The 25,519-nt window shown below is 30.3% G+C and overlaps 3 protein-coding genes across 3 annotated transcripts in view; 1 reads left to right on the top strand and 2 right to left on the bottom strand.

Moving 5' to 3' along the window:
* The window catches only part of LOC126743422 (fatty acyl-CoA reductase wat-like), a 234,027-nt gene extending 213,955 nt beyond the window's left edge, over positions 1–20,072 (bottom strand). The window contains exon 1 of the mRNA XM_050450512.1: positions 19,981–20,072. The gene's annotated coding sequence lies outside the window, so the exon portion shown is untranslated. The remainder of the gene's footprint in view (positions 1–19,980) is intronic.
* A 313-nt stretch (positions 20,073–20,385) lies between these two features.
* LOC126743033 (uncharacterized) lies at positions 20,386–21,080 on the top strand. Its single transcript, XM_050449957.1, has 2 exons — positions 20,386–20,528; positions 20,652–21,080. The coding sequence occupies exons 1-2, from the start codon at positions 20,437–20,439 to the stop codon at positions 21,064–21,066; spliced, it is 507 nt and encodes a 168-aa protein (XP_050305914.1). The 5' UTR covers positions 20,386–20,436; the 3' UTR covers positions 21,067–21,080.
* Positions 21,081–22,482: 1,402 nt separating this feature from the next.
* LOC126742844 (uncharacterized) lies at positions 22,483–23,691 on the bottom strand. The gene has a single exon (XM_050449650.1). The coding sequence runs from the start codon at positions 23,689–23,691 to the stop codon at positions 22,483–22,485; it is 1,209 nt and encodes a 402-aa protein (XP_050305607.1).
* Positions 23,692–25,519: the final 1,828 nt, after the last annotated feature.

The following is a 25,519-nucleotide window of genomic DNA, read 5'->3' as shown; positions in this document are numbered from 1 at the left end:
TTGTTTATTAATTTAGACGTGGGTTGGTTTTTAGCATCTGTAGTAATTTAATGCAGCGAAGATATAGAAAATCTTCAATTAAAGAAAAAAAACCCTTGTTGACCTGTTGTGAAACCTTTGTTGAATCCAAAAGATCGAAGTGTGTCCAATAAAGTTCCCATTACTTCCTTCTTCATTACTTTCTTCCTGTAGATGTATGCTATCTCATTCCTCATATACGCTGGGGTATATTCCCATCAGATACGTGGGGTGCCCCTCAGTTCCTAGATCTGATCTGATTACGATTCGCCAGGTCATTTAGCCTGTTATGGCATTCCTGTAGTAATCTGGACCCATATGTGCATCTATTTAGAGCCGTAAGAGCCGATTGGCTATGCGAGAATATCTTTACCCGTATACCCCTGTGTCCTCTTCCGAATAGGATTTCCACATTTTCCAATATTGCGTTGGAAAATCCTGTAGCCATATTGGATTTGCGCAGAATTCTTTCTTTTTAGGAAAAAAACCCTGTAATTCCTTCCAAATCGAAACAGTTTATGGGCTTCACATGGTCGTCAAGATTATCCTCATGGCTGGCTTCTATTGTATAGCCATATTTAGGCTTAAAAGAGTCTCTATACCCAGCGTTTGGGTTGATTTTATAGCTCCTGTGATTAAAAGACTTCTGAGTCTGCACGAGCCTGCACAATCTTGATATGGCTGTCTTCTGCTTAGTAGTCTCGTTATTTAAATTGTCTTTTGTTTAGTTTTTCTCCGCCACCTCAAACCCCATACAATCATGGTGAGTCTCACCATCTGGGTAAATATCCAATAGGTCATTTTAGGGCTTAGACCTAAGGATCTACCAAGCGGTTGTCTTGCCGTCCAAAGGTTCTTCGTGGCCTTTTCTAGTACTAATTCCAGGTACGGTTTCCAGATGACTTTTATATCTAAGACAAGACCCAGATACTTTACGCTTTTTCTTGGAACGAACTCGACATTGCTCATGCAAAGACTGGAGATCTTCATAATCTTTTTCCTGTAAATGGTATAATAAGCGCCTTTGCCGGGTTTATAAATAGCCCCTCCAAAGTGCACCATTCGCATGGCGTGTTTAGGTTGTCTTGCATCCATTAGGCAACCATCCCTGCGCAATTGCCCTGAATAATTACGGAAATAGCCGCATAATCGATGGTGTTGTGTCTTCACATTTTAAGTATATATTTTATGATCAGGTCATCCAACAATACAAACAAGGAGAAATAGTACACTGCCCTTTGGCATCCTTTAACCGCAGATCTAACTAAGATCTGTGGATCCAAGTAAGCCCTTAATCAACCTTTGGGCTTAGTATGCAGCTGACCCATCTTGCTATAGCCGGATCAGCCCATTCTACTCCCATAAAGGTCTCTCACAAAGGTCACCAGGTCTTCGTCATAACCTGGTTCGTCGCCCTTCACTAAAATGTACCAATACCACATAAGTGTAAGTATCCCAAGCTTCAAAATCTGCAGTCAGGAAAGTGAGTTGTAAGAAGAAATTCTAATGCCCCATTGAAAATATCACCTCCTTCAGTTTGCCTATCGTATTTGTGTCTTATTAAGGGATACAAATACGATATGTTGCACGGAGAGCCTGGCTATGGCTAGAACATCGTTAAGATCCCCAAAGAAAACCTTCCCGATTAATTTCTTTTAGGATTTTCTTATCTCCCTGTTATAAGTGGTTAGAGCTTTTTGTACTCTTTTAAATATTCAGTTTTTTTTGGCTCTATTGAATTTCACGTTTGCTTTGCTTTACAGTTTTTCAAGATTTCATCAAAGGTTTCACCAAGGTATATTTTCATGTAGGATTTTATTATAACAGAACAGTTGTTATAAGAAGCATTTTTATTTTTAAGTTATTTTATTTTTTTTAGGCATGCCATACTAAATAAGCCATGCCAACCGTCATACGAAGACCTAAATTATTCTGGTCACTTTGTAAAGATATACAACTTAAAATTACTTAAACCTATTAATAACAATAAAAAATTAGATGCATTCAAAAGTTTAGCAATATTCAAAAATAAAAAGACTATTATAAACAGGAATAAAAGTCCAATCCCTTATAGCTAATTGTATACTTTAGTTAGTGTTTAAGATTTGTTCGGCCATGCTTTCTTGTATTTTGTCCTCTATTGGTTAAATCTTTAGGGTATAAGGCTACTTGTAGCTAATTTTCGTTTACTTTTAATCTTCTGCCAAAGATGCTAACTTCATTAGCGAAACACATGACGATAGTAAGTTAATTAGAGTTTTAGTTACCTGGAGAAAACGCTGGGCAAGAACTTCGGCGAACATCTAAAGAAAACTGGCTTTTTACCAAAAACATAATTTCGATTAGTGCGGTTAAAGGTGCTATTAATCGTCATTTTAGCCCTTCAAATAATAAAAAGGGGACGGAATCTATTCAGCACTTCTTTAAGTTAGGCTGAAATTACTTTTATCCACTAACAGATGAGTACTACTTAGAGCCAGTCTTACATGGGAGTACATTCCAACATGCTGGAAAGCCACCAACGTAACATACATACTGAAAGGCGGGCGACCAATTGCCAAGGCATCTTTACTTAGGCCAATAAGCGTGACATCCTTTCTGTTGAAAACTTTGGAAAAAGTCAATGATGGATACATCAGAGATAGGGCGCTGGAGAAATGTCCGCAAAATGTCCACCAAAACTGTTTGAGAGTAGACATTACTGGGGTTACACTGGTTCAATGGAAGAATGAAAAGAGCGTTGAATTGCTTGTCATCTAATAGTTTATATTACCATACATAATACCATAATTACTAATTTATGAAGCATGTTCTAAATGACACCTCGGCAAACAAAGTCTGGATAGAATCAACTGAACTGGTTGAGAAGGTGTGCAATCAAAGCACACTTAGTATGCTATCAGACCTAATGCCAAGAAAAATACTAAACACAAGTTCATACTCGTTCAACATACCAGACGGAGCAGAAACGGATGGACAAAAATGTCCATCTGCCTTTGAGAAATACTCATCGATTTTTCACGCTGAAGTACATGTCATTAAAATCTGATGTTTAACCAGATGCAACTTGAAAACACAATCATCAAAATTCACAGTGACACTCAGGTGGCTCTAAAAGCGTTAGAATCCTCTACCTGCACATCTAGAGTAATATGGAGCTGCAAAAATGAGCTCATACTGCTTGCGGAAAAGAACAAAATTACACTAATATATATTCGGGGACATAAGTTTACAGAAAATAGGGTGACTGAAAAGCTAGTTAAAAAAGGAGCAGAATCCAACCTGATAGGTTTAGAACAAGCATTAGGCATTGCCTACTATACGGCAAGGCTTTTATATTGGACATAACCAGGAAGGGAATAGATACCAGGAACTCAACAGGAAATACCTAAAAGCCCTAATGGTACTATATACAGCCACTTCAGACTGCGTCACCACATGAATAGGATTCGTTTGGCAAAAATCGCCGAAAAAGATATAAACGAAAATGATAAAAACTATGCATAGTCTTCCTATATGACAAGACTGCAGAGTACATCCTATGCAGATATCCGGAATTAGAGAGAATCAGGCAGGCCATCTTCGGCAATGTCTTACATAAGTAGGAAGACATCAAGAATGCTTCTCCCAATGAAATTCTCGAACTCTTAAAGAGGGAAAAATTAATTGGGAAAGTAAATATCTGCGAGTGAGGGACACAAGGTGCCCTACTCACAACAAACCTAACCTAATGGTAAAACTGTCTCGTAATTTGAGTATTCCATCAAAGGTTCCAACAACAGGACTAATAGCTCTTGATTTTTTACATGATGAATTCATGATAGCTCTTATACACAGTCACAGCTAATAATAATTATGTTTGGAGCAGTTATTTCAATAATTACAAATGTTCTTGAATGAAATATACTGGCTCTGCTTTTATTTATTACTTATACCTGTCATTCGCACCAAAAATTTTATTATTATCACCTTCATGCAAACGACAGCCAGATCTTTTTTTTTTCTTTTTTGATTTTTTAACTACAGTAATTAAAATTAGTTTAAAATAAAATGAATTTGAAAAGCGTTGGTTTAATTATTAATTCGCAACTTAATCCCTTATGGAATAATTTGGCAATGCCTACAAGTCTTTGCATTGTTTTTGCTGAGACCAATGATTTCGAGAGAACATTGACAGATAAAGCAAGTCTATAAAATGTAAGCTACTTGAAACTAGAATAATTAATGTAAATAAACCTATAAAAATTCTCAATATTTCAAACTACAAAATAGGAGCGACTCAGTTCAAAAACTATGAAAATAATTACCGTATTTACATTTTCTAACAATGTATCAGGTAAAACGGAATTTCATATTATATTATCTTAGAACATTGCCAATTATTTAGACAAGAAATTCATTATTAGTATAAATATTAATAATAACCTGATTTATAAAACTTTGTATGTTTTCTATGAAAAAATATTCTCAATAACAAAAATATTTTGTGTGTAGTGTTTATTTAACTAGTGATCAATAAATATGTACTATAAACTATATGAAAATATGCATTTTAAATTAATTTTAACATTATTATTATTGAAATAAAAAATATTTTTTTTTATTCTTTCCGCATCAAGTTTTTTATTTTTTAATGCAAACGGTTGTTATGTGAAACGCCATATTAAAATCTATTTTAATATTGCGTCTGTGTCTACTAAAGAGTTTTTTGAAACTATTTACTTAAATTTAATACCTTATATGATTTTTTTTTGCTTTTAATATATTACATTACTGCTTAAATGTCTATTATTATTTTATATAATTTTATAGTTTACTTTTAAAATAAATACGAAACAATTTATGTTTTTAATTAAAATTAATTATGTTAATTGTTATTATTTTTTACGTTTTTAATTATATTAATTATTATTAATATAATTACCATTATATAGACTTTTGATAACTGAACACAACGAAATCACTTTAAAGATAAATTGATAGTTCCTACATAGTCTACTGTAACATGCAAAGAGCATTTTAGCTATAAAATGGGAAGAGAGGGAAGATCAGCTATATTTAGAGTATACAATTTGTCTATGAGACGAAGGCAATAAAAGTATTTAGATAAAACACACCAAATAGCTTGAGATACGAGAGCATCTAGAATTGTAGACGTAATAAGTATAAAACAGTATTCAATCCTGGGTAAAAATTTTCTCTATGATATCGTCCTGTACTCAGAATTAAAGTAACACCAACTAAACAACCATACTTTACAACCATTTGAACAGCTTCATACTGATGCTTTTAAGATAGATAATCGTAGTTTTTTACTATAATTAATGCTTTTTTTTCGATCATTTGACTACTGTTACAAGATCAGTATTTTTGACTGCGACAAAAATAAACTGTAAGGAATTCAATACTGGACAGAAACAAACAGACCTAAAACTATAATTAAAAATAGAAGATAAAACTCTAAATACGTATATGAGATAACATTTTTGGGTCTTTCTATAAATCCCATTTGTGACTGGAACTATTAAGGCCTTAATAACAAAATGTCTTCGTTGTGCTACATGTTTAGGAGTTTGAGGAAAGTTTTAACACTATAGTAGTTTAAGTCGATAGTAGCTTCAGACGCATTCCCTAGATGATAATAAAGAAATATCTTATCTAATTAAAAACCATAAATTAATAAAAAATACCGTGTTATAATAAAAGTAAATTTTTTAAGAATAAATAATTATGTTCACTTTATAAAATATGACTTTATTACACCATAATAAACAACAGCAATTTAAATTACTCTGTAAAAAGTTTTCACTCAAGATTAAGAGAAACCAATATTACTGTTACCTCAAAGAGATAAACAAATTTAGCCTAAAACAAAAAGTAAAACATGCTTTCTTAGAATATGGTGATTGAATCCACAACGTTACAACGTTTTTTCTATTTAGGATCAATCCTAAAGATCTTCATATATTATTTTAAATTATTTATAAAACCGTAAAAAAATAGATTAAAAAAATCCTTAACAAAAAACATTAATAAAAAAAATGAAAAACATGAATCTTCTCTTAAAAACAGATCAAATACACCACCTTTGAAAAAAACTAAATTTAGAAGAAAAGTATTACTGAAATTTTTCAAAACAAAGATAAATATTGTAAAGAGAATAAAATGATACAAGAAAGGTTATTAGAAATAACACATCTCCAAAGAAGCCTATATCTAAAGAAACTTTTTGTTTACAGAAAGACAATGACTCCGACAAAGGCTGCATAATATTTTGGAGGAATTTATTATAAGAGTGCTTTACCAAAATTTTAAAATATTCCTTACTATTAATTATTTTTTGAAACTTAATATTGTTTTTAAACAATAGATATTTTCAATAAAGATACCTTAATTGAAACTTGAAAGATATACCTTTTATTATATATATACATGCTACTGAAAATCATCCCCTAATTATTCCTAAATACATAGTATATGTGGCAGAAAGCTAAAAATTTTTCAATATAAAGAAGATATCTGCTTCGAAGTCAACAGAATATAATGCTGCCAGGAAGATTTTATTAAATATTCTAAATAAAATTATAGAAATGAATGCCATAAAGGAAAATTAAGCTAAATCTCAATTCCTAATTTCTAGTACAAAATAATAAACTAATACAGCACATAAAACTTTAAAAAATAATTCAGCTCCGAAAAAAGATATCAACAAATTGAATACAAAGAATACATATTTATGTTTTAAAACCACTATGTCGTTTAATAATAATAATTAAATAAAAACCTGTTACATCATCCAATTTAACTTTGAACTAGAAAAACTTAATTATGACCCGTGTAATAATTATAATTTTTTATAACAATCTGGTATAAGTACCTAAATTCTAAAATAATAAGCGTTTTAGAAAAAAATTAAATTTCACACGATGGGCAATAAGGATTTCGGGAACGAAAAGTCCTAAAAATGCAGTATAAGACTTAGTTGATAGCATTAATAAATATTTACAAAATAAAGAGCCATAAAAATTGCAGTTTTTGTTGCTCTTTTAAAATTCTTCGACATTGTCTCACTTGAGTTTTTATCTGACTTAGAGAAAATAGATATTCGAAATGGACCACTAAATTTGTTGAGAAATTATTAATTTAATAGGTTGTAAACAATTTTTAAAAATAGGTAACACAATAACCTTTTCTAAATATGTTAATGCTGGAGCCCCGCAAGGTGCTTAGTACATATTATAAGACTGTATTATTATATCATATGCAGAATATACTGCATTATTATTTTTAGATGATTTATGGGCTGAAGTTTATAATCGAGCTGAGGGGGTCTCACCAAGACCTGCGATTGGCTTAATAATAGCCCCTTAAGACTAGGTAAACCTTTTTTATCACTTTTACTGCAACCCGGGCAACTCAACCGCAATTGATTTTATTAATACCGAATGAAATCAGTTGCAAAAGAAAAAAAAAGAGTCCGAAAATTAAAATATCTAAGGATTACTTTGAATCAGTACTTATAGTGGGTGAAACATATTGCATTCTTGAATAAAAAAATTAAAAATTAAACTATTTTGTAATTTCCTTGTGAAACTCAATTTGAAATATTATCATATGGGAAGGTACTTAAAACACAATTATAAAAAATCAATCACTCAAAACACTGTTCTAAAAATTATATTTTAAAAGCCATACAAATTCTCAATATACGATATATATTTACTCAGCACTTAATTGTGACAAAAAAATTATAGGCTCCATTGATAATAATTCTAGTATACATAGTACTAGGTCAACAAAATAAAAAAAACATTATTGTTCCGTTTAGAAATGAGTGGTCCAGTTCCAATTAATAAATAAGTAAACTACCTGCAGACTTAAAGAAATGTGTTAGTAATCTGTAAGCCTAAAAAGAATCAATTTTTATTAGAAAATCAAACATATTTTGTAGCATTATTTTAAGACTATACTAAATCAATATCTCAGATCTTGTGATAGCTCCTGCGAGTTTTCCGTCCACCTCATTGCAGTGTTCGCATCATCTATATAGTCGAAATAATACTTATTTGTAGTTACGTCATCCAGGTGAGAAAAAACGTATGGCGTAGATATTTTTGCCAATCAATATTAGGTTAGAAACTTTACCATCGCCTTCAGAAATTAATAGTCTGCTATGTTTTGTTATACGTTCAGAAATTAACAAATGATTTATTTTAGCAGCATATTATTATATTTTTATATTCGTGTATATACTTTCATTCCCAAAAAATTTAAAAAAATCTTGTAGTATTTATTGTATTATTAACAAACTTAACAATTAACAAATAATATTATAATTATAATCATAAATAATGGGACATAAACAACAAGTCCGAAACGGAATTGCACTTCAAATTGAGAATGTGATAGAGCGAGCTGCAGATGCAAAAAAATTGAGCACAACCACGATCGTAAATATAAAGAAGAATGGGATAAAATCAGATCAGGATTACGCTGCTCATATATTTTTCAAGCAAAAGACCGCAAAAACCAAATCTACAACATATTTGAAAAGTAGAATTCGGCACGAGCAGTAGGCGTAACAAAACCGAGCTTACAAAAATTGTGAATAATTGTATAAAATTATTTTAACTCACTGGGAAAAACTTAAATACTGACAATTTAATTTACTTATTTATGAAAAAAAATGCTGCTTGAAGGAATATGTTAACACATTAAAATGAAAATACCATTCCAAAAAATAAAACATACAAACTAAAAAAAAACACGCCATATTGCATTACCAAGTTAATGAAATTGCAACGATATGATTGAATACTTAAACGACGATCATAAAATAAAATTTGCTAGAACAAAAAAAGCTTAATCAATCTCGTCAGTATTGTCAGAGTCAGAACTGAAATCAGAGATATTGTCTTCGTCATCGTCGTCTTCGTCAGTCGTAATCACAAGTGGCAGAATGTCATAGGCATCACATACTTGTATTGCCTCCCAAGCCTTTTCAATTACCTTTTCTGTATGAAAAACATATTTTTGCCAATGATCTATAGAAATATCGTTTATTACCCTTTCCCATGTAGTCAGAACTTCTAAGGGTGACCCCTTAAAATTGGAAATATATTGATCATATTTTCGTTTACATTCCGACCATACATTCAATTGCCTTAAACTGGCAATGATATGGTGGCAGTCGCAAAATTTTGTGTCCTAAAGGTTTAACATATTCATCAAGGAAGTACTTTTTTTCACTAGGGCAGTTTCTGCGTGCAATACTCCATATTTTATCTTTCATAGCTTTTTCTGAAAAGCCAATATTCTTTTTCTTTAACCATTCGGTCAGTCTCTGCTTTGTCCAAGATTTTCTCAGGATTTCTTCTAATAAACTAGAATGGTAACTTGCATTGTCCATGATTATAAATGATTTTGGGGGAAGACTTGGAATATTATCATTTAAACCAGTTTTCGAAGTTTTTCCTGTTCATATTGTCATGATAATCTCCCGTCTTTAATCCACTCTTGAATATTAAATTTGCACCCTTGATGAAGCCATCTTTGGTTCCGGCGTGGACCACGATATAACGATGACCTTAAAAATTAAAGATAATTTAATTCTCTTCTTTTAGAAATCATTCTTCCAGAGCATAAATTTAATATAATTAATAAGTAATGTTCCATGCACATACGAGTAGTGTATGGAGTTAAATTCCCTCATATTGTCTTAGAGAGAAATTATATAAAACTATGAAACAGATGAAATTATGAAGTTAGAGGGCCCTTACAAGGGCAATAGTTTTTATTCAAGAAAAAATCTAAAAAGATAACCAGATAATTTTTACCTTCACTATTTTTCCTTGAATCCGTGTGCTTGGTGTCATCTTGCCAGCTACTACGAAATGATCCCTTGCTAAAAATCCACGTTTCGTCAATGAAAACTGGAGTAAAACCTTCCGGACCTACATTTCTATTTTTGATATACTCCCTTACAAAAATTGGTTCTTTTATGAACAATATTTGGCAAGTCCATCAAATATTTTCTGTTATTTGATTTTTTCCACTTGAAGCCTATACTATTGATCCACCTTCTTAAAGAGTCAATGGAAAACTCAAAATATTCAATTTCTTCCCTGAACTTTTCTCTTATTGTTGCCAATATTACATATTTTTTTCTGGCGTACATAGAATAAATTGTGTCCCGAATACTATGTTTCAAATATGTTGTAATTTTGGTTTTTGCTGTCTTTTGCTTGGAAGATATACGGGCTGCGTAATCCTAATCTGATTTTATCCCATTCTTCTTTATATTTGCGATTGTTGTTGTGCTCAATTTTGTTGCATCTGCGGCTCGCTGTATCACATTCTCAATTTGAAGTGCAATTCCGTTTCGGACTTGTTCTTTTCCAGTTGAAAAAAAGCCAATATATTTAAAATCATCAGCTGCGATTGTTTATTATACCTATTATATCTTTTTTTAGGCATTATCTAACACATTTCGAAATTACTTTCAAGAACAAGTTGACAAACCAATATTTTTGATTGACAGTGACGAATATTTCACATAACCTAGTATATAAAAGATGAATAAACATCAGACACCAATTTTTTTCAAAAGTTTGTTGTCGCCGCTGTTTGAAATATGCTAAACAAAGATAAACAAAAATGACGTCATTACAAATGGGTATAATTTCGACTTTACCTTTATTAATATGATTATATCTATCTATTATATTTATAATTATATCTATCAAAAACAACTAATTAGAAAATACAGAAACCAGAAATAACTAACTCACATGAACTTGTTTACTAACGATAAATTCGGATAGTTGACTAATTTTTGATAATTTAAAAACAATTTTTCACTCACACACCTAAAATATTTAGTAAAATGTTTAGAATTCCATTGCTTGGCAATGCGTAGCTTAAATTTAAAAAACAAAGCACTATTGTAAAGAAAATTGAATACACTTACAAAAGATATCACAACCCCCCTTCCCATTATAAAAATAAGGATGAATGTCGCCTTCGCTAGACGGTTGAAGTTGTGGGGTTAAAAATTTAAACAAAACATCGTTTTTCTAAAATTAAAAATTGACCGGTGCGAGCGTTGTTGTTTTGTAAATCAAGAACCTCTAAAAACTAGCGCTAAAGGTATTAAACAATGATATTATTTCAAAGTCTTTGACAAGTTGTCATACGGTGAAAACTGAAGTTCGCAATTTTAAACTTGGGAGTTGAGAATAAAAGGACCTTTAAAATAAGCTAATCACTTGACTACCACTCTTATTTAAGATTTTGAGGGTGTTTGCAATCCCCGCTCAGGGGTTGATGTTTAGAGGTTGAAAATATTTAAAAAAATTCTCCCCCTAAGATCAAAAATCGAGGGGTCCGAGCATTTTTTTAAATTTTTTAAAAAGTGCCCCAAGCCTTGCTGGACTGTTTTCGAAGGACCACCCTGTATGTTTATATATACTCCTATGTAAAAACAGTTTTCCTTTACTAAATTTTTGAATTATTTGAATATGAATATTGACCTTTTACTAACATACTAGCTTCCAGTAACGTTAGTCGAAAATAAGGTTTAGAAGTTTAAGTTAAGTTTACATCGGCTTAAATTTATACACTATTGTGGTTTTTAAGTTTTCCCAAAAAGCCAATTTTAAGCGGTATTTCGCATCTCGAAAATACTCTATGTTATATTCTTGAACGAAAATCTAAATAACAGGAAAGAAAATGTGTATTTTAAAATACCATCCTAGATAAAAAAGCTTATAGAAAAATCAATATGCAGTTAAAGAGATTAGATACGATAAATAATAAAAAAGGATTTCATGATTATATTTGGAATGTACAAGTTTTTACCTAATTTATAAAAAATTAAAATAACAACATCAAATATTTCCAAGAAGAAATATGTTTTTTTATTTTAAAATAAATAAAACTTACCCCAGATAACTACAGATAACGACTAAACCAACTTCAACTAACTTCCTACAATAAAAGTCGATATAAGTGTACACGAACAGTTTTATTTATGTATTATGAATTCAATTAAATATTAAGAAGAGATCGCCGCAGTGGGGAAAATTTGCTTGGAAAAATTTATTCTGGAAATATTGATTTATTTTTATTGCAGGCTAAACTAACGTAGTATAGTGTGAAATGAAATAAGTTTGCGACAAAAGGCTAAGGCGCATATTTTAAGCTTAGAAACTCAGTATTTAGTTAATACATTTCCTGCCTTTTGAAGAAGAGGAAGTTAGATCGTTTCTATTTCTAATATAGTAAATCTCTAATCCACCCCTACAAAATAATTTTCTAAACCAAATATTATAATACGGTGGCTTAACAGTGTTTAACAGTGTTAGGAAAGTGATTATACTATATTCTACATATTTTATGTTTCTGTTTTTTTTTGTTCTAAATTAAGGTAAATTATATTTTTATAGATACCTAATATTTAACGGCTTTACAAATTTTACTTTGCAATTTGTACTTCTTTGAAAAAAGCATATACTGCCGAATATTGATGTTTTCCCATACTCAAAGATTCTTAGGCTCATTATCACAGAGCTCTTGTAAAACCAAAATTCACAAAAATTATCAAATTATTCCTCTTTTGGATTTGTATAGACTTTCTCAATATTACCTATTTTTTTTAGATATTATCTAACCATGGTATTTAGGTATGGGTAGAATCTTCTTTTGTTGTTAGTTTTATTAATAGTTTAGCATATAACGAAATTGGAACATTGATAGAATCTTGATTTGATGAAATGAAATGAATATAAAAACTTTAAAATAAAGCAAGTGTGAGAGAAAGAAACTAACTACAAGAAGATAAGTTAACACTAAATTAAGATTTAAGTTTTCTTTTAAAGCATTATTGAAATTTTATATTTTGTAAGTTTAAAATAATTTTTAATTCGGTTTCCATTTGCTTGACAAAATTATGATATTGTAACGAAACACAGGAACACACTTTTATTGGCAACATCAATAACTCTAACTTCCAATAATTTCAAAAAATAATTTAAAAAACCAATAATTAATTAATGAAATAATTTAAAGAGACCAATAATTTGAAAAGAATGCTATACAGTCAAAGTAAGCAATTATAAAAATTTTAGAAATTTTAAAATACGGAGATTTACAATAATATAACCTAAAATGGGGCGCTCAAACAAGATAAACTACTTAAGAACTAGACACTATAGCTGAAAATATTAAATTAAACGTAAGTAGTACACATATCAAACAGATCTAGGAAACAAAAACTAAAATAATTATAACTTTTCGAAACCACCATATATGTTTCTAAAAAATAACGAGAACATTATTATATTTAATTTTTTACCTAAATTTCAACAAAAAAAAACTACACTTATAAAAAAATAAACACTTTTTTTCACGTTTCCATTGTGGTTTATGGTGATATTAAGGTATATTAATATAAAGTATGACCTCGTATATTAATGACTTAAGGCATGTGTTGGGCATGCTGGAAATTAGTTTGTCAATTTCCAATTGGGGTGTAGTAATCCATAAGTCAGAAAGACAATTAAACAGCCAAACCCTTGTTTGAAATTGCCTTCTTTGACTAAAAAGTCTTTCTCTCATTAAATTTCATAAATGTTCAATGGAATTATGGTCTGAAGACTGTGCGGGCCGTGGTAAAATTTTAATTTACGAATTCTTTATAAAGTCACCTACAAGATGAGCTGTGTGTGGGCGGGCATTATCGTGCATTATCTGGAAATTTGATCCAATTTCTGCTGCATACGGAAGCACAATAGGTTGCAGAATAGTGTTTTGGTAACTTACAACAAAATAAGGTTAGTTCTTTTTACGGTATGAATGCCACTCCACACCATTGGTATATTTATACCTTCAGAGCTGTACACTTTCTGAACCGCAGCCAGACGTTCTAAGTTACTAGAGGTTTGTTCTCACAGCAGTAAGAAACAAGTTTTCGACAAATACACATGCGCAATAAAGTAAAATGCGTTCGCACAGGAACTTCTGATCGGTTTCAAATCAACAGTTTGATGTTCTTACACAAATTTCTGATCGTCATCTGATAGTCAGACTTGTTTTCGGATTTATTTCAAGCAAAGTGTCAGAGAATTCGTGTAGCCAGTCAACGCCGATCTTCGGAATATGAACATAACCTCTAAATTGTTGTTTCTATTTTGTCGTTTTGTATAGTCCTTAATATTCGTTTTGAAAATTGTATTTTATATTTTTGGATTAGTGTTAACATAAACATTAAGGAAACAAGTGCTTTTGAATCGTCGGAAGAATGTGATCAGAATTATGTTGATTCCGACACAAACTTTTAAAGAAGATTTAATTGAAGAACGGATAAAGCCCAAAAGTCAAAACTATTTTCATGAAACTGTCTCCCAATTTAATAGAATAGAATTTCTCGAGCATTTTAGAGTAAGTCTTGAAGTAGCAAATAATCACACAATCTTAAACTCTATTAATAATATACAGCTATTTCAAGGTTGTAGTATAATTTTTGTTTTGTTTATGTTTTATTTATTTTCCCATTTCCCACTAAGATAAAAAAGTGAGGTTATTTTTTCTTTTCCACTCAACCCGTATTTGATGTTCGCACAGACGGTTTCAAATCGATCAGAAGTTGTAATATTTTACACATGCGCATCAAGAATGGTTTGGAAACAGTTTCAAACTTGAAATTTGCAGTGAGAACAAACCTTAGGACGCCTCCATACCCGAAGTCGACGAAAATATGAATGAAAGCCGAAACAGAATTCGTCTGTATACAATACTGCGTCCGATTTTTCATGACGCCATTTTTGGTGTTGTTGAGCCCATTCTAGTTCTAGTCTTAGCGCCCAATTGCCTCTTCTTAGCGGCGGAACACAGAGGGGCCTCTTATAATAATATTGTGTGTACGGTTTAGCACAATTGCTATCTGACCTACAGTTATCATTCTATCCCGTGCATAAAACGATTATGTACATCTCCGGATTCACAGTACCTTTTCATTAACCGACAAATGACGGAAAATTCAAATGACTGAGGAAAAGGTCAGCTTCAACCATTGCAGTGCTTGTAGTTGTTCATCACAGCTTAAATGACGTCTCTTTATATTAAAACAAATAAGTTAGAGCAAATTCGTGTATTAGCAATTTTTTTATTTGCCTTAAGTGCACAGGTATCCAAACAATAGTAATTCGATACTCAACACTAACAGTTAAATATTGTTAGAATTATTTTATAGAATGTTAATAATTCGAAGAGAAATCCTGTAGAGAAGAACCACATACTGTATTGCTGTAGAAATTTCAGAGATTATACGTGGGTTTTTAAAAAAGTTATTGCCAATTTAATTCTTGTTCCTTAAAATACTTTGATGTGTGTAGTACAAAATATAAAGCGTAAAATATATAGCGCTGTTTTAGCATCTAAACGCATTCTAATTCATTTGTGAAGGACTCTTGTAGATTTTCTTGTAGAAGTTATTGATGTCTTTCTTTGACAAATACCGCCGCATTTTTAGTGCTTCGAATTAGGGCTTTTCGAGGTCTGTCTTTCACTTTGTACGCCTCAATTTTAGGTTTTAATATTTTTTTACGTTGCTATCTCTATTACGCTCATATTACACTTATGCTTTTATTATTTAATATGGTCTTTCTTTTAAATTTATGATAAATAAAATAAATGAGACTTGCGTCAATCACTAGTAATTCCCCGAATTAACCTAAAGGTGTAAGAAGTATACTTGGGTTAGCGAACAGATGGAGCGGTCACGTGATCGTTAGTAGTTATCTTACCACGTTTCTGTGACACATGCCATCCACATCTGAAGAAGTTGATGACACATGCCATCCGCATCTGAAGAAGTGGATGGTATTTGTTCTTGAGCTGTGCCGTCGAGGTCATGCAGATCTGAAGAAGACACAATATGTCGTCGACAGAAGTGCCCTTTAGGTGTAGCCGAAGAAGTGATGACGTAACGCTGAAGAAGTAGTAATAAGAAGAAGAAGAAGTTATGACTAATTGCCAAAGAAGTAATTATCTAAAGAAGTCATCAGCGTGTCTCATCAATTTCTTCAGATGTGGATGGCGTTCCGTAGCCGAAGAAGTTATGACGCAACGCCGAAGAAGTAATTAGCATAGGGTGTGGTCGGTGAGGGTGCCTGAGGCAACATATCACCTAACTTAATATGAAAACTCTTTGTGGCAAAGCCACTTTTTTTACTATTTGCGCATATTTCTGTTAATTGCCAAGGTTAAAAAAACCAATTTTGGTCTACCGCGCACCTACCAAAACGTCCGTACCGTTTTAGTATAATATTATTACAATCATATTTTACCGTCGAGTGCGAGCAACAAAGCGGTATCGGTAACCGAGACGACGACGACGACCTTGCTGTTTTTTACTTCGAATTAAATGTTCTTGTGTATAAAATGTGTCTTTATGAAATAAACAGTTATAATAGTCATCAAATGTTATTGTTTTCATTGAAGTATTAGTAATACCTTTAGCCTTTTTAACAACTTTATCTGAATCAAACAGTTTTAATGCATACATTTTTGATTTAAGACCTACAAATTCACTCATAATTTTGCCATTATTCTCATCTTTCATTAATCCTAATACTTTCTTATTAACTAAAGGAATATTATAAATGTTGTCTACAGGATAATCAGAAGTGTCAAATCTATCTGTATCATTTCTAATAAATTCATAGATATCTTCCACGTGAAAATGGTAAATTAAAGAATCAGTGTCAGTATATAATAGTTTGGCATCTGTATTAAATTTAGGTTTAATATAATTATAATGAAAATCATATAAAAAAAGTTTAGAAATTTCTAAAATACTAAAACCCGCATATATAGGTTTATTAAATTTAATATTTAACCTTGACATTTCAATTATAACCATGTCATCATCAAAAATGGTTAAACTATGGAAATTAGGTTTTGAAATGTAATTTTTTGCTCCATATCGACCGAGCCAAGTAGTTACTACTTTAACATCTTTGTATTTCCTCACGTTTTCCATAGTTTTTCCGAAAACTGCATTATTCATTAACTTAAAAAAGTTTTTTTCAAATTCATTTTGGCTTTGTTTTCTCAAATTTGTATTTAAATCAATGTAAGTTTTTAGCCAAGGTGATTGTTTAAATTTTAAAATTTTATAAACTTTAGTAAGTTGTAAACCAAGAGATAAAGCTTGTTTTAAACTTCTGTAATGAATAACATAGTTTTTCTTATTAAAAAGTGTTGTCAATAATTTAGGTTGTTTTGATGATGTGACAGGTGGTATTAAGCGTTCTGGACATAGAGGTAAATCCTTGTGTAGATCGTGGAGTTCCTTAGGATATTCCAAATCTACTTCAAGTATATACCCTACATCTGAATCGTCTGGTGTATTAATAATATTTTCCGAATAGTAGACACTTATGTCAACCCACTTAAAATCACCAGTAGGAAGCGATTCACTCATTGCTGTTCCATATAAATTGTTAATGTCAAAGTACATTAAATATGATGATGGCAGATCGGGGTTAAACTCATTCTCCATATATTTATTGTTAGCTTTACCATAACGATTACTACACTGAGATACTCCACCTCTAATTCCGCTTTCAATCATCATTATTTGATCAATATCGGTAATTAATTCTAATGTAACTTTTGAAATTAAAAGGCAAGAATCGTAGGCCAATCCAGGGGCAGTAAAATATTTTAGACATTCTAAACCATATGTTTTATAACAAACTTTTCGGAAATTTTCAAAAACATCTGCCAAAAGTAAAATATCAGTCTTTAAGTATAACTCTAAATATTCTTGTAAATTTTGAATTTGAAATGATTCCCAAATTTTAACAGCAAAGTTATAATCAGTCTGTGTTACATTAGATTTTTTAAGTTTGGAGTAAAAAGCATCAATCGATGGTAAGCTATTTTCCTTTAGTTTTTCCCAACAATCAAGATAATCATATGGAAATATACCTTTTCTTGATATAAGATTAAATTCAGTCTCATTTTTGCAAAAACTTTTAGTAATATATTTTTCAGAAGAACTTAGGTAGGAACTCAATCGATCTAAGCTGCTAGACATAAATCGAAAAGAATCCAAAAATCTAAATTGAATACTTGTATTTTCTATATATTTTGAAAAAGATATAAATTTTTCCTTGTTAACAGGTAATAAGGTAACCGAGCCCGGTATTTCGGTTGTCAATTTCCGTATAATAAAGTGACTATCGTAGCCAGAAAGGTTGTGAAATATTACAGGTATAATATGATCATCTTTATAATTGAGATTACATAAAAAGTGAGCACTACCCCTATATTTACCCGTAAAATGACAATGATCTTTAACTTTTATATCATCTTCACTAAAAGGCTTTTGACAAATATGACACATAGTAGATGTGTTAAATGATTCTTGCTCTGATGTCGACAAGGGTAACATTGAAACAATATTATAAAATATAGGATTTAATTGATGTGCTAATTTTTGTAGTTTTAAGCAAAACCAACTTATACAGTCTTGCCCCGTATATAGCTCAAATTTTGATAGAGAATTATCATAGCTACATAATAAATAATAAGCAATACTGCATGGAATATGTTTTTGATATTTATTTACATTAACATTTAAATCCTCATATTTTTCTAATATACTCTCAATATCGGCATAAATGACAAATGGAACTTTTTCTTTATTTTTAAAATGTGAAAATGATATATTCTTTTCCCTTTCAGATGGAAGTGATACTTTAATTTTATTCATTTTTTTACAGGCAAACATATGCTTATTTAAAACTTGTTCAGAATAGAAATAATTTAAACATCTGTCACAATAAACTTTTTTATTAGTAATATCACCAATTTGCTTATTTAATAATCTTGATAAATTTTTAATTAATACAAAATGATATGTTCTATGAAATTGTAAGATATGCTGACCTAAACCATTATTATCATCATCATCATCGTCATCTGTATTAAAATTATCCTCTTGATTTATAGAAAGTATTAATAAATTAACCTTAACTAAAAAGTCATATTGACTCAGACATACAGGTACAACTTCTTTTTTCTCCAAACTAAATACATTCACTCCGATATTATTCATTTTCTCAAATTTACTTATATCTTTTATTCTAATTGGAAAACTAATATTGTCATATTTTAAAATTTCACTAAAATGAGGATATGAAGATGTTCTACATGGATTTTGATTTGTATTACAGGGATTAAGAGCGGCCACAATACACCAGAGAAAACAGTATTTATCATTATTTTTAATATTAAGAACCCCCTTAGTATTTTGAATAAATTTCGGCACCGTAATGTAAGTAGAATAGCCAATATTTATAGGGGTATAATTATTAAAATTAATTTTTAATTGTAAAATTTCATACAGTGCCCAACCGGAATCTCTCTCTTGAAACTCCTCTAACTTTGTTAAAATATTAGTTTTTATGTAATCATTATAAAATTTTCTCAAATCGGTGTTACGATCAACTATTTGATTTTTGGTGGTAAAATGTTTTAATTCAATTTCACCAGTTTGAGGTTTAATAAAATTACATAAAAATATAACATTTATTTTTAACAAAGATTTTTTGAGTTCCTTTCGTACTTGACATAAAAATGATCTAAGAGCTTTTTTGAAAAATATCAGCGGGTCCTTAATATTAAAGTTAACAATTGCTCCAGTTCTTATACGATTATTAAAACATGATTCCAATGCAGTCCAAACTAATTGTTTCCCCTTTTTATTATTATTCTTTTTGTATTTAAATTGTTCTCGATAATTTTTAAAAATACTTAAATTTGATTCTAATTTAATCATAGATTTTCTATCTATTTTTTCCTGACTTCTTAAAAATTTTTTTAAAATTAAAATATTTTTATTTAAAAATTTTATCCACTTGCAATAATCATTTTTATTTTTTATAAGCTTACCAAGTTCGCCAATTTTTAACAACATTTTTTCACTCAACTCGCTAACTTCTTTTGTAGTAGACATTATGATGAGAATAAGTGTTATAAGTTTACGTTGTAGAATTAAATTGAATCAGATATTTTCATATGTCTCGTATAAATATACTAATATCATGTATTCCATTTACATTTTTTTTTTTTCGCATTTAACAAGACGGGTATTATTTTATTACACACCTATTATAATAATTGCATCACGTTGCTAAATGTTAAGGTCATTTTGCAAACATAAATAAATCTGCAATAATTATAAATTCCAATTATCTTTAAGATGCATAAATGTTGTTTAACATGTAAAACCTTATTAGAATAATTACCAATTACTCGCTTAGGCAAATTTTCTAGTATAAAAGCACCATCGTCTTATACATAAAGTTAATCTTAACAACTCATCAACTTCATCAACTAACTACTACAATGAATGTAGAATCAACCTTCATTTTCGAATCTGTTGATCGAAAAAAGTTATCCAATAAACTATTAGTGGTGATGTTAAAAAATTTGTTCAAGTAAGTATTTTTTTAATTTAAAATTTCGAAAATGTTTAGCCATTATTATTATTATTATTATTATTATTGAAAGTTAATATTTTTATTTTTGTAAATAAAAATTTTGATTTTTTTTTTTCATAGATTTGGAAAGAAGGATATTAAAATAGTACAGGGTAGAGTTCACCTCTACCTCTCTTACTCGCCCCGCAACGAAACAGTTGCACAAAAAGTGAAGGGCTTACCCGTAAAATATTTACGGGTGGCAGCTAGTGATGAAGAGGAGCTACAACTGTTCCTCAAGGCTATGCGGGAGTTTACAGAGGTAAACTTTTACCGAGCTGTGGAACTGGAAGAGGATGAACGTCACGCTTTAACGGACGGTAGAGATAAAGAGGAACCGAATAAAAAAAAAATTAAAATTTTGGAAAACCGAACATTCCGAGACTCTACTACTACTACAGCTGGACCATCCCAATTAATTGAAATACCTGATGAAGGTGCAGATGAGTTTGAGACGCAAAAATACTCTGTATTTGACTTAAATGAATATAAATAAAATATATTTTAAAATCAGTTTTTTATTTTAAATGGTTGAGTTTCTAAAAATAAATTCTTATTAATCTAACTAGTAAAGATATCCAATATCGAGATATTAAATTCATTGTTTTATTTTTTTAAAATGGCTTGACATAAAACCAATAAAAAAAAAAAAACAAAAATTTTCTTATGTACTTATTTGATTAGTAATAAAACAAGTGTACCTATATTAACTATTATTTTAAACAGCAAGTGATTAAAAACGTTTTTAATTTTACATTTAAAATTAATAAATAAAACAAGTATATAATTGAAATTTAATCAATTTTATTCATATACCAATCCCTTAAAATATAAACATTTTCCTTGGCGCACCTTAAATTATTATAAATATGTTTTTTGCAGTGGTATTTACGACCACTTTGACTAATAAGACAATTTAAATTTAAACAACCCAACTCTAACAAGTCTATAATATTATTTGGAATTATACTACTTAACCACATTTTTTTTGTCAAACCTTTAACATTCACTGTCCTATTTGGTTTAATAGTGTCTTTTAAAAATGCATAAAGACCTTCCAAGGGTAAATAGTTGACGTCAGTAAAGTCCCAAGGCAATCCATGTAGATTTCTTGTTATCCAATCCATTTGTTTCCCTTCAAAACTGGCATTATCATCAAACCGTTGAAACCAGTGAAATGGAAATGGAAATTTAACAAAATGATGAAAAACGTCACCATTTTCCATATCAATTATAGCAATCTCCTTACAAAGAAATGGACTTTTTTTATATTGAAATCCTTGAACGTCTAAAATATACATGATGCTAGTTGTTTACCTTGGACAACGTGCGTGTATCTTTCACTATAACTTTTAGCAAACTAAAGTTAGAAATTATACAACATGCATTATTTAAATCATAAAATCTATTTTTAATAACACATAGGCTTTAGTTTGTTATATAAAGAATATACATTAACAAGTGCACAAAAACAATGTGATCGAGAGTGATAAAAGCATAGAGGTTCAGTTTTTTCCATCTCCACTTCTTTTTCCTTCTCCTCGACATTCTCTTTAATTTCGATAACAGGTTTCAGTGAATACTTTTCTACATATTTGCATGCATCTTTTCCTTTTACATATATCCTATGTATATTTTCTTTATCTGTAAGATTTTTCAATATTTCAGAAAATTCATAAACTGGGGTATATCCTTCATACCAAGGAATGCAGTGTTGATTTATCATTGCCCATTTGACTTCTTTAATAATTTCATTTGATAATTGATCCAATGCAAATGGTGGCTTAAACACAAAATGGCTTATTTTTTCTCCATCATAGACAGCCAATTCTTTAGGAAGAAACTTTTGGTTTTCAAGTTTAAAACCTTGAACATCCACTATTAAAAAATTCATATTTTTTTTTTTAAACAATTATATTTGCCTCACTATTTTTGTAAGAGGGTTATAGGTAAATACGCGATCGTATATCACCAAACAGTAAGCTGAAGTATCTTTGTCTAAATCACTATTTAACTCAAACTCGACTCGCATAACTACCGGACCTGACTGAAGCAATTCTTTTTGATGAATACAATTTATATAAGAGATTGGTGCTATGGTTTTAAACTGTTCGGGATTAAACATCGGTTCATCGGTCTTTGAATAATAGGTGGATTGAAATTGTGAATACATTTCATAGAGGGTTGCAAATTTGTTTTGTTTGATATCTAAATTAAGGTCTATATAAGGGTACCGTTCAGAGTTTAGAAATACTCTTATAGACCTTAAATTAATATCATGAAATTTACTCATATCTTCCTTAAGCTGATCTCGTTTACCACTTTGGAATGCAATAATTACGTGACGGGGTGTTTCTATCTTAGTTGATGTTTTCACTGGCCAATTATGTCTATTAGTTTTAAGAAGCTCTGGGTATTCAATTAATTCCCAACATCTAAACCCAACTTCGATGTCGACATTCTTATCAATAATTTTTGTAAGAAGCAATTCTTGTGATATTCCTACAGAAATATGAGGTACATTCCAGGATACCTTACTCAGGGTTACCTTTAATGATTCATTTGCTTCCGTAGTCGTAACAGCATTATTATCAGTATGATCTCTAACTAGAATCAGTTCTTGTTTAGAATTTATTATCACTTTTTTATAATCTTCAAAAAATCCCATGAGAGTTTTTAATGGAATGCTTACATTAAAAAAACCCGTTTTTTCATCCACTATTGATTTTTTTTCAGTAGTAGTAGTAGTAGTAGTAGTAGTTGTTGGCAAATACCATCCGGCATTTTCAAGCTTATTTACTTCATTATTATTGTATGATAGGTATCCTTTTAGTGTTGATGTCATACCTACATCTCGCACGGAATCAATTGTTACACCATTGAGCTGATACCTCATTTCTTTAAATAGAAAAGCTACTCCATTGTTGATAAATGATGCTTTTTTTGAAACTGTTCCATCACTCTTGGTTAATTTTCCCTCTATATAGAGTGAACTTTCTCCAGGTAAAGTATACTTTTCAACTTCATTAACGGGAATCACTATTTCATCGTTATTTCCCAGTTTTGTTGGTAGGTATGGTTCATAGGAATGTGTTTCATAATGTGTAATAGAATTATCCATTATGAGCTTTTCCGTAACATTAAGAATTGAGGACATTTTTTTTTTTTAATTTACGTTTTACAATATGATAAATCCAAGTGATTTTAAAAAGTTTCTATTAGACTTACTTAACGGTTTCAAATTAAAGTTATAACTAAATTTATTTTTTTTATGTTTAACTTTATATACTTTATTTGTAAACATTCCATTTTCCTTTTTATTATATAAGATAGCCATTATTCCAATTTTTTAATGTGTAGCCTAATGGTAACGGTTTCGTTTCTAAAGTTGATTACGTCTCCCTCTTGATCTATAATTTTTACAATAATTTTATCTATCACCTTTACAACGACTGGAAAATAAATGATATTTTGTGGACTTTCAATAATTTTATATCCAGGTGGAACATTGGGAAAGAATTGATGAATAATGTGAACGGGTTGTCCGTTCAGGTATGATCCTTCGGCTATACTACAATCCACACAAAGAGAATTTACTTTTATTATCTCTGCTGGAAAATCTGACTCATGATATTTCTTATCACCCTTAATTGTTTGGTCACTTTTAAAGCCTAAAAGCTCTCCAATAGTTCCCTTTTTAAAAACGATATCTGTAGATGATTTAATTTTACACTTTAGGGTATTATTGTTTGCACGTAAAAGAAAGGATATTTCCCTTTCTTCAAATTTCTCCTGTAGTAGTTGATTTAAATCTTCAATTTCATAGCTTCCCAGAGGTATTTCTATGAAATCTCCTTTACTTCCATAATAAACCCTATTATTTGAATAATCAATATTGGGAATTGTATAAAATGTCTCAAAATTTGTCAAACCCACAACATAATCTGAATTATCATCTAAATAAATAGGTGGATTAAAATTTGCCGAAAGTATGCTACTTTTAGCTGAAAGTGTTATGGTAAACGATGACATGCTTCTTGATAACTGTTTATTTTTTATCTGGATTAAACAATTTGGTTACCTATTATTATAAAGGAAATGTAGACATAGCTGTCCACAGTTAGATTTATCATATGTTTGATACGGATCATGGTTATAGCTAATTAAATTTTTATTACCATCACTTAAAAAATATGCAATAACTTCTTTAGGGGGCCTTAGATTACCGAAGCTATCAAAATAACTTATTTTTTTATTTTTTTTAACGTATGCCGTCCAATGTGTACCTGGACCAGAATTACTATCCAAGTTTATAATTCCACTTTCAATTTTTCTAATTACTTTTGGTAATTTATCTCGCATGAAGATGCCTCTAAAATGAGAAATGTTTAATTTTTTAATATACCTATTTATATCTAGGTTTGTTAACGGCTTATTGTGAGGTAATATATTTAATAGTTTTTTGGTTTTAGATATAACCCATAACCATTTTTATATGGTTTTAAGTAAAGACCACTTCCTTTTTTCCCAATAGCTATCTCTTCCATGACACGATTATGTCTTTTATTTTCTTCTAATTTTTGTTGTGCTGCCTTTGTATCATTAATGGCTTTAGCAATGCTTGCTGCCCCTCCTCCTAAAGCGCCTAAGGCAGATAGCCCTGCAAATATTGGAATTAAAGGAAGGACACCACCTTTGATTTTTGGAATAGGAATTATTCTTTTTGAAGAAATTTTCCTTTTTTTAAGACGTTTTAAGGCACCATTGGTTGTAACGTTTAACTTTTTATAAGACTTTCCGATTATACCTTTTTTTCTTTTACTTGCAGACGCTTTTTTTCTATTTTTCTTTTTTGTTAAACCCATCCCCAATTTGGATTTTGCTTTCATTATACCTGCAATTCCTAGGGCGCTTAAACGTTCACCCACACCTGCATCACTTGACCTAAA

Source organism: Anthonomus grandis, chromosome 12 (genome assembly GCF_022605725.1).
Source record: "Anthonomus grandis grandis chromosome 12, icAntGran1.3, whole genome shotgun sequence".
Taxonomy (NCBI): Eukaryota; Metazoa; Arthropoda; class Insecta; order Coleoptera; family Curculionidae; genus Anthonomus; species Anthonomus grandis.
The sequence above is the reverse complement of the archived record's forward strand: the minus strand, read 5'-3'. Positions and strand labels throughout refer to the sequence as shown.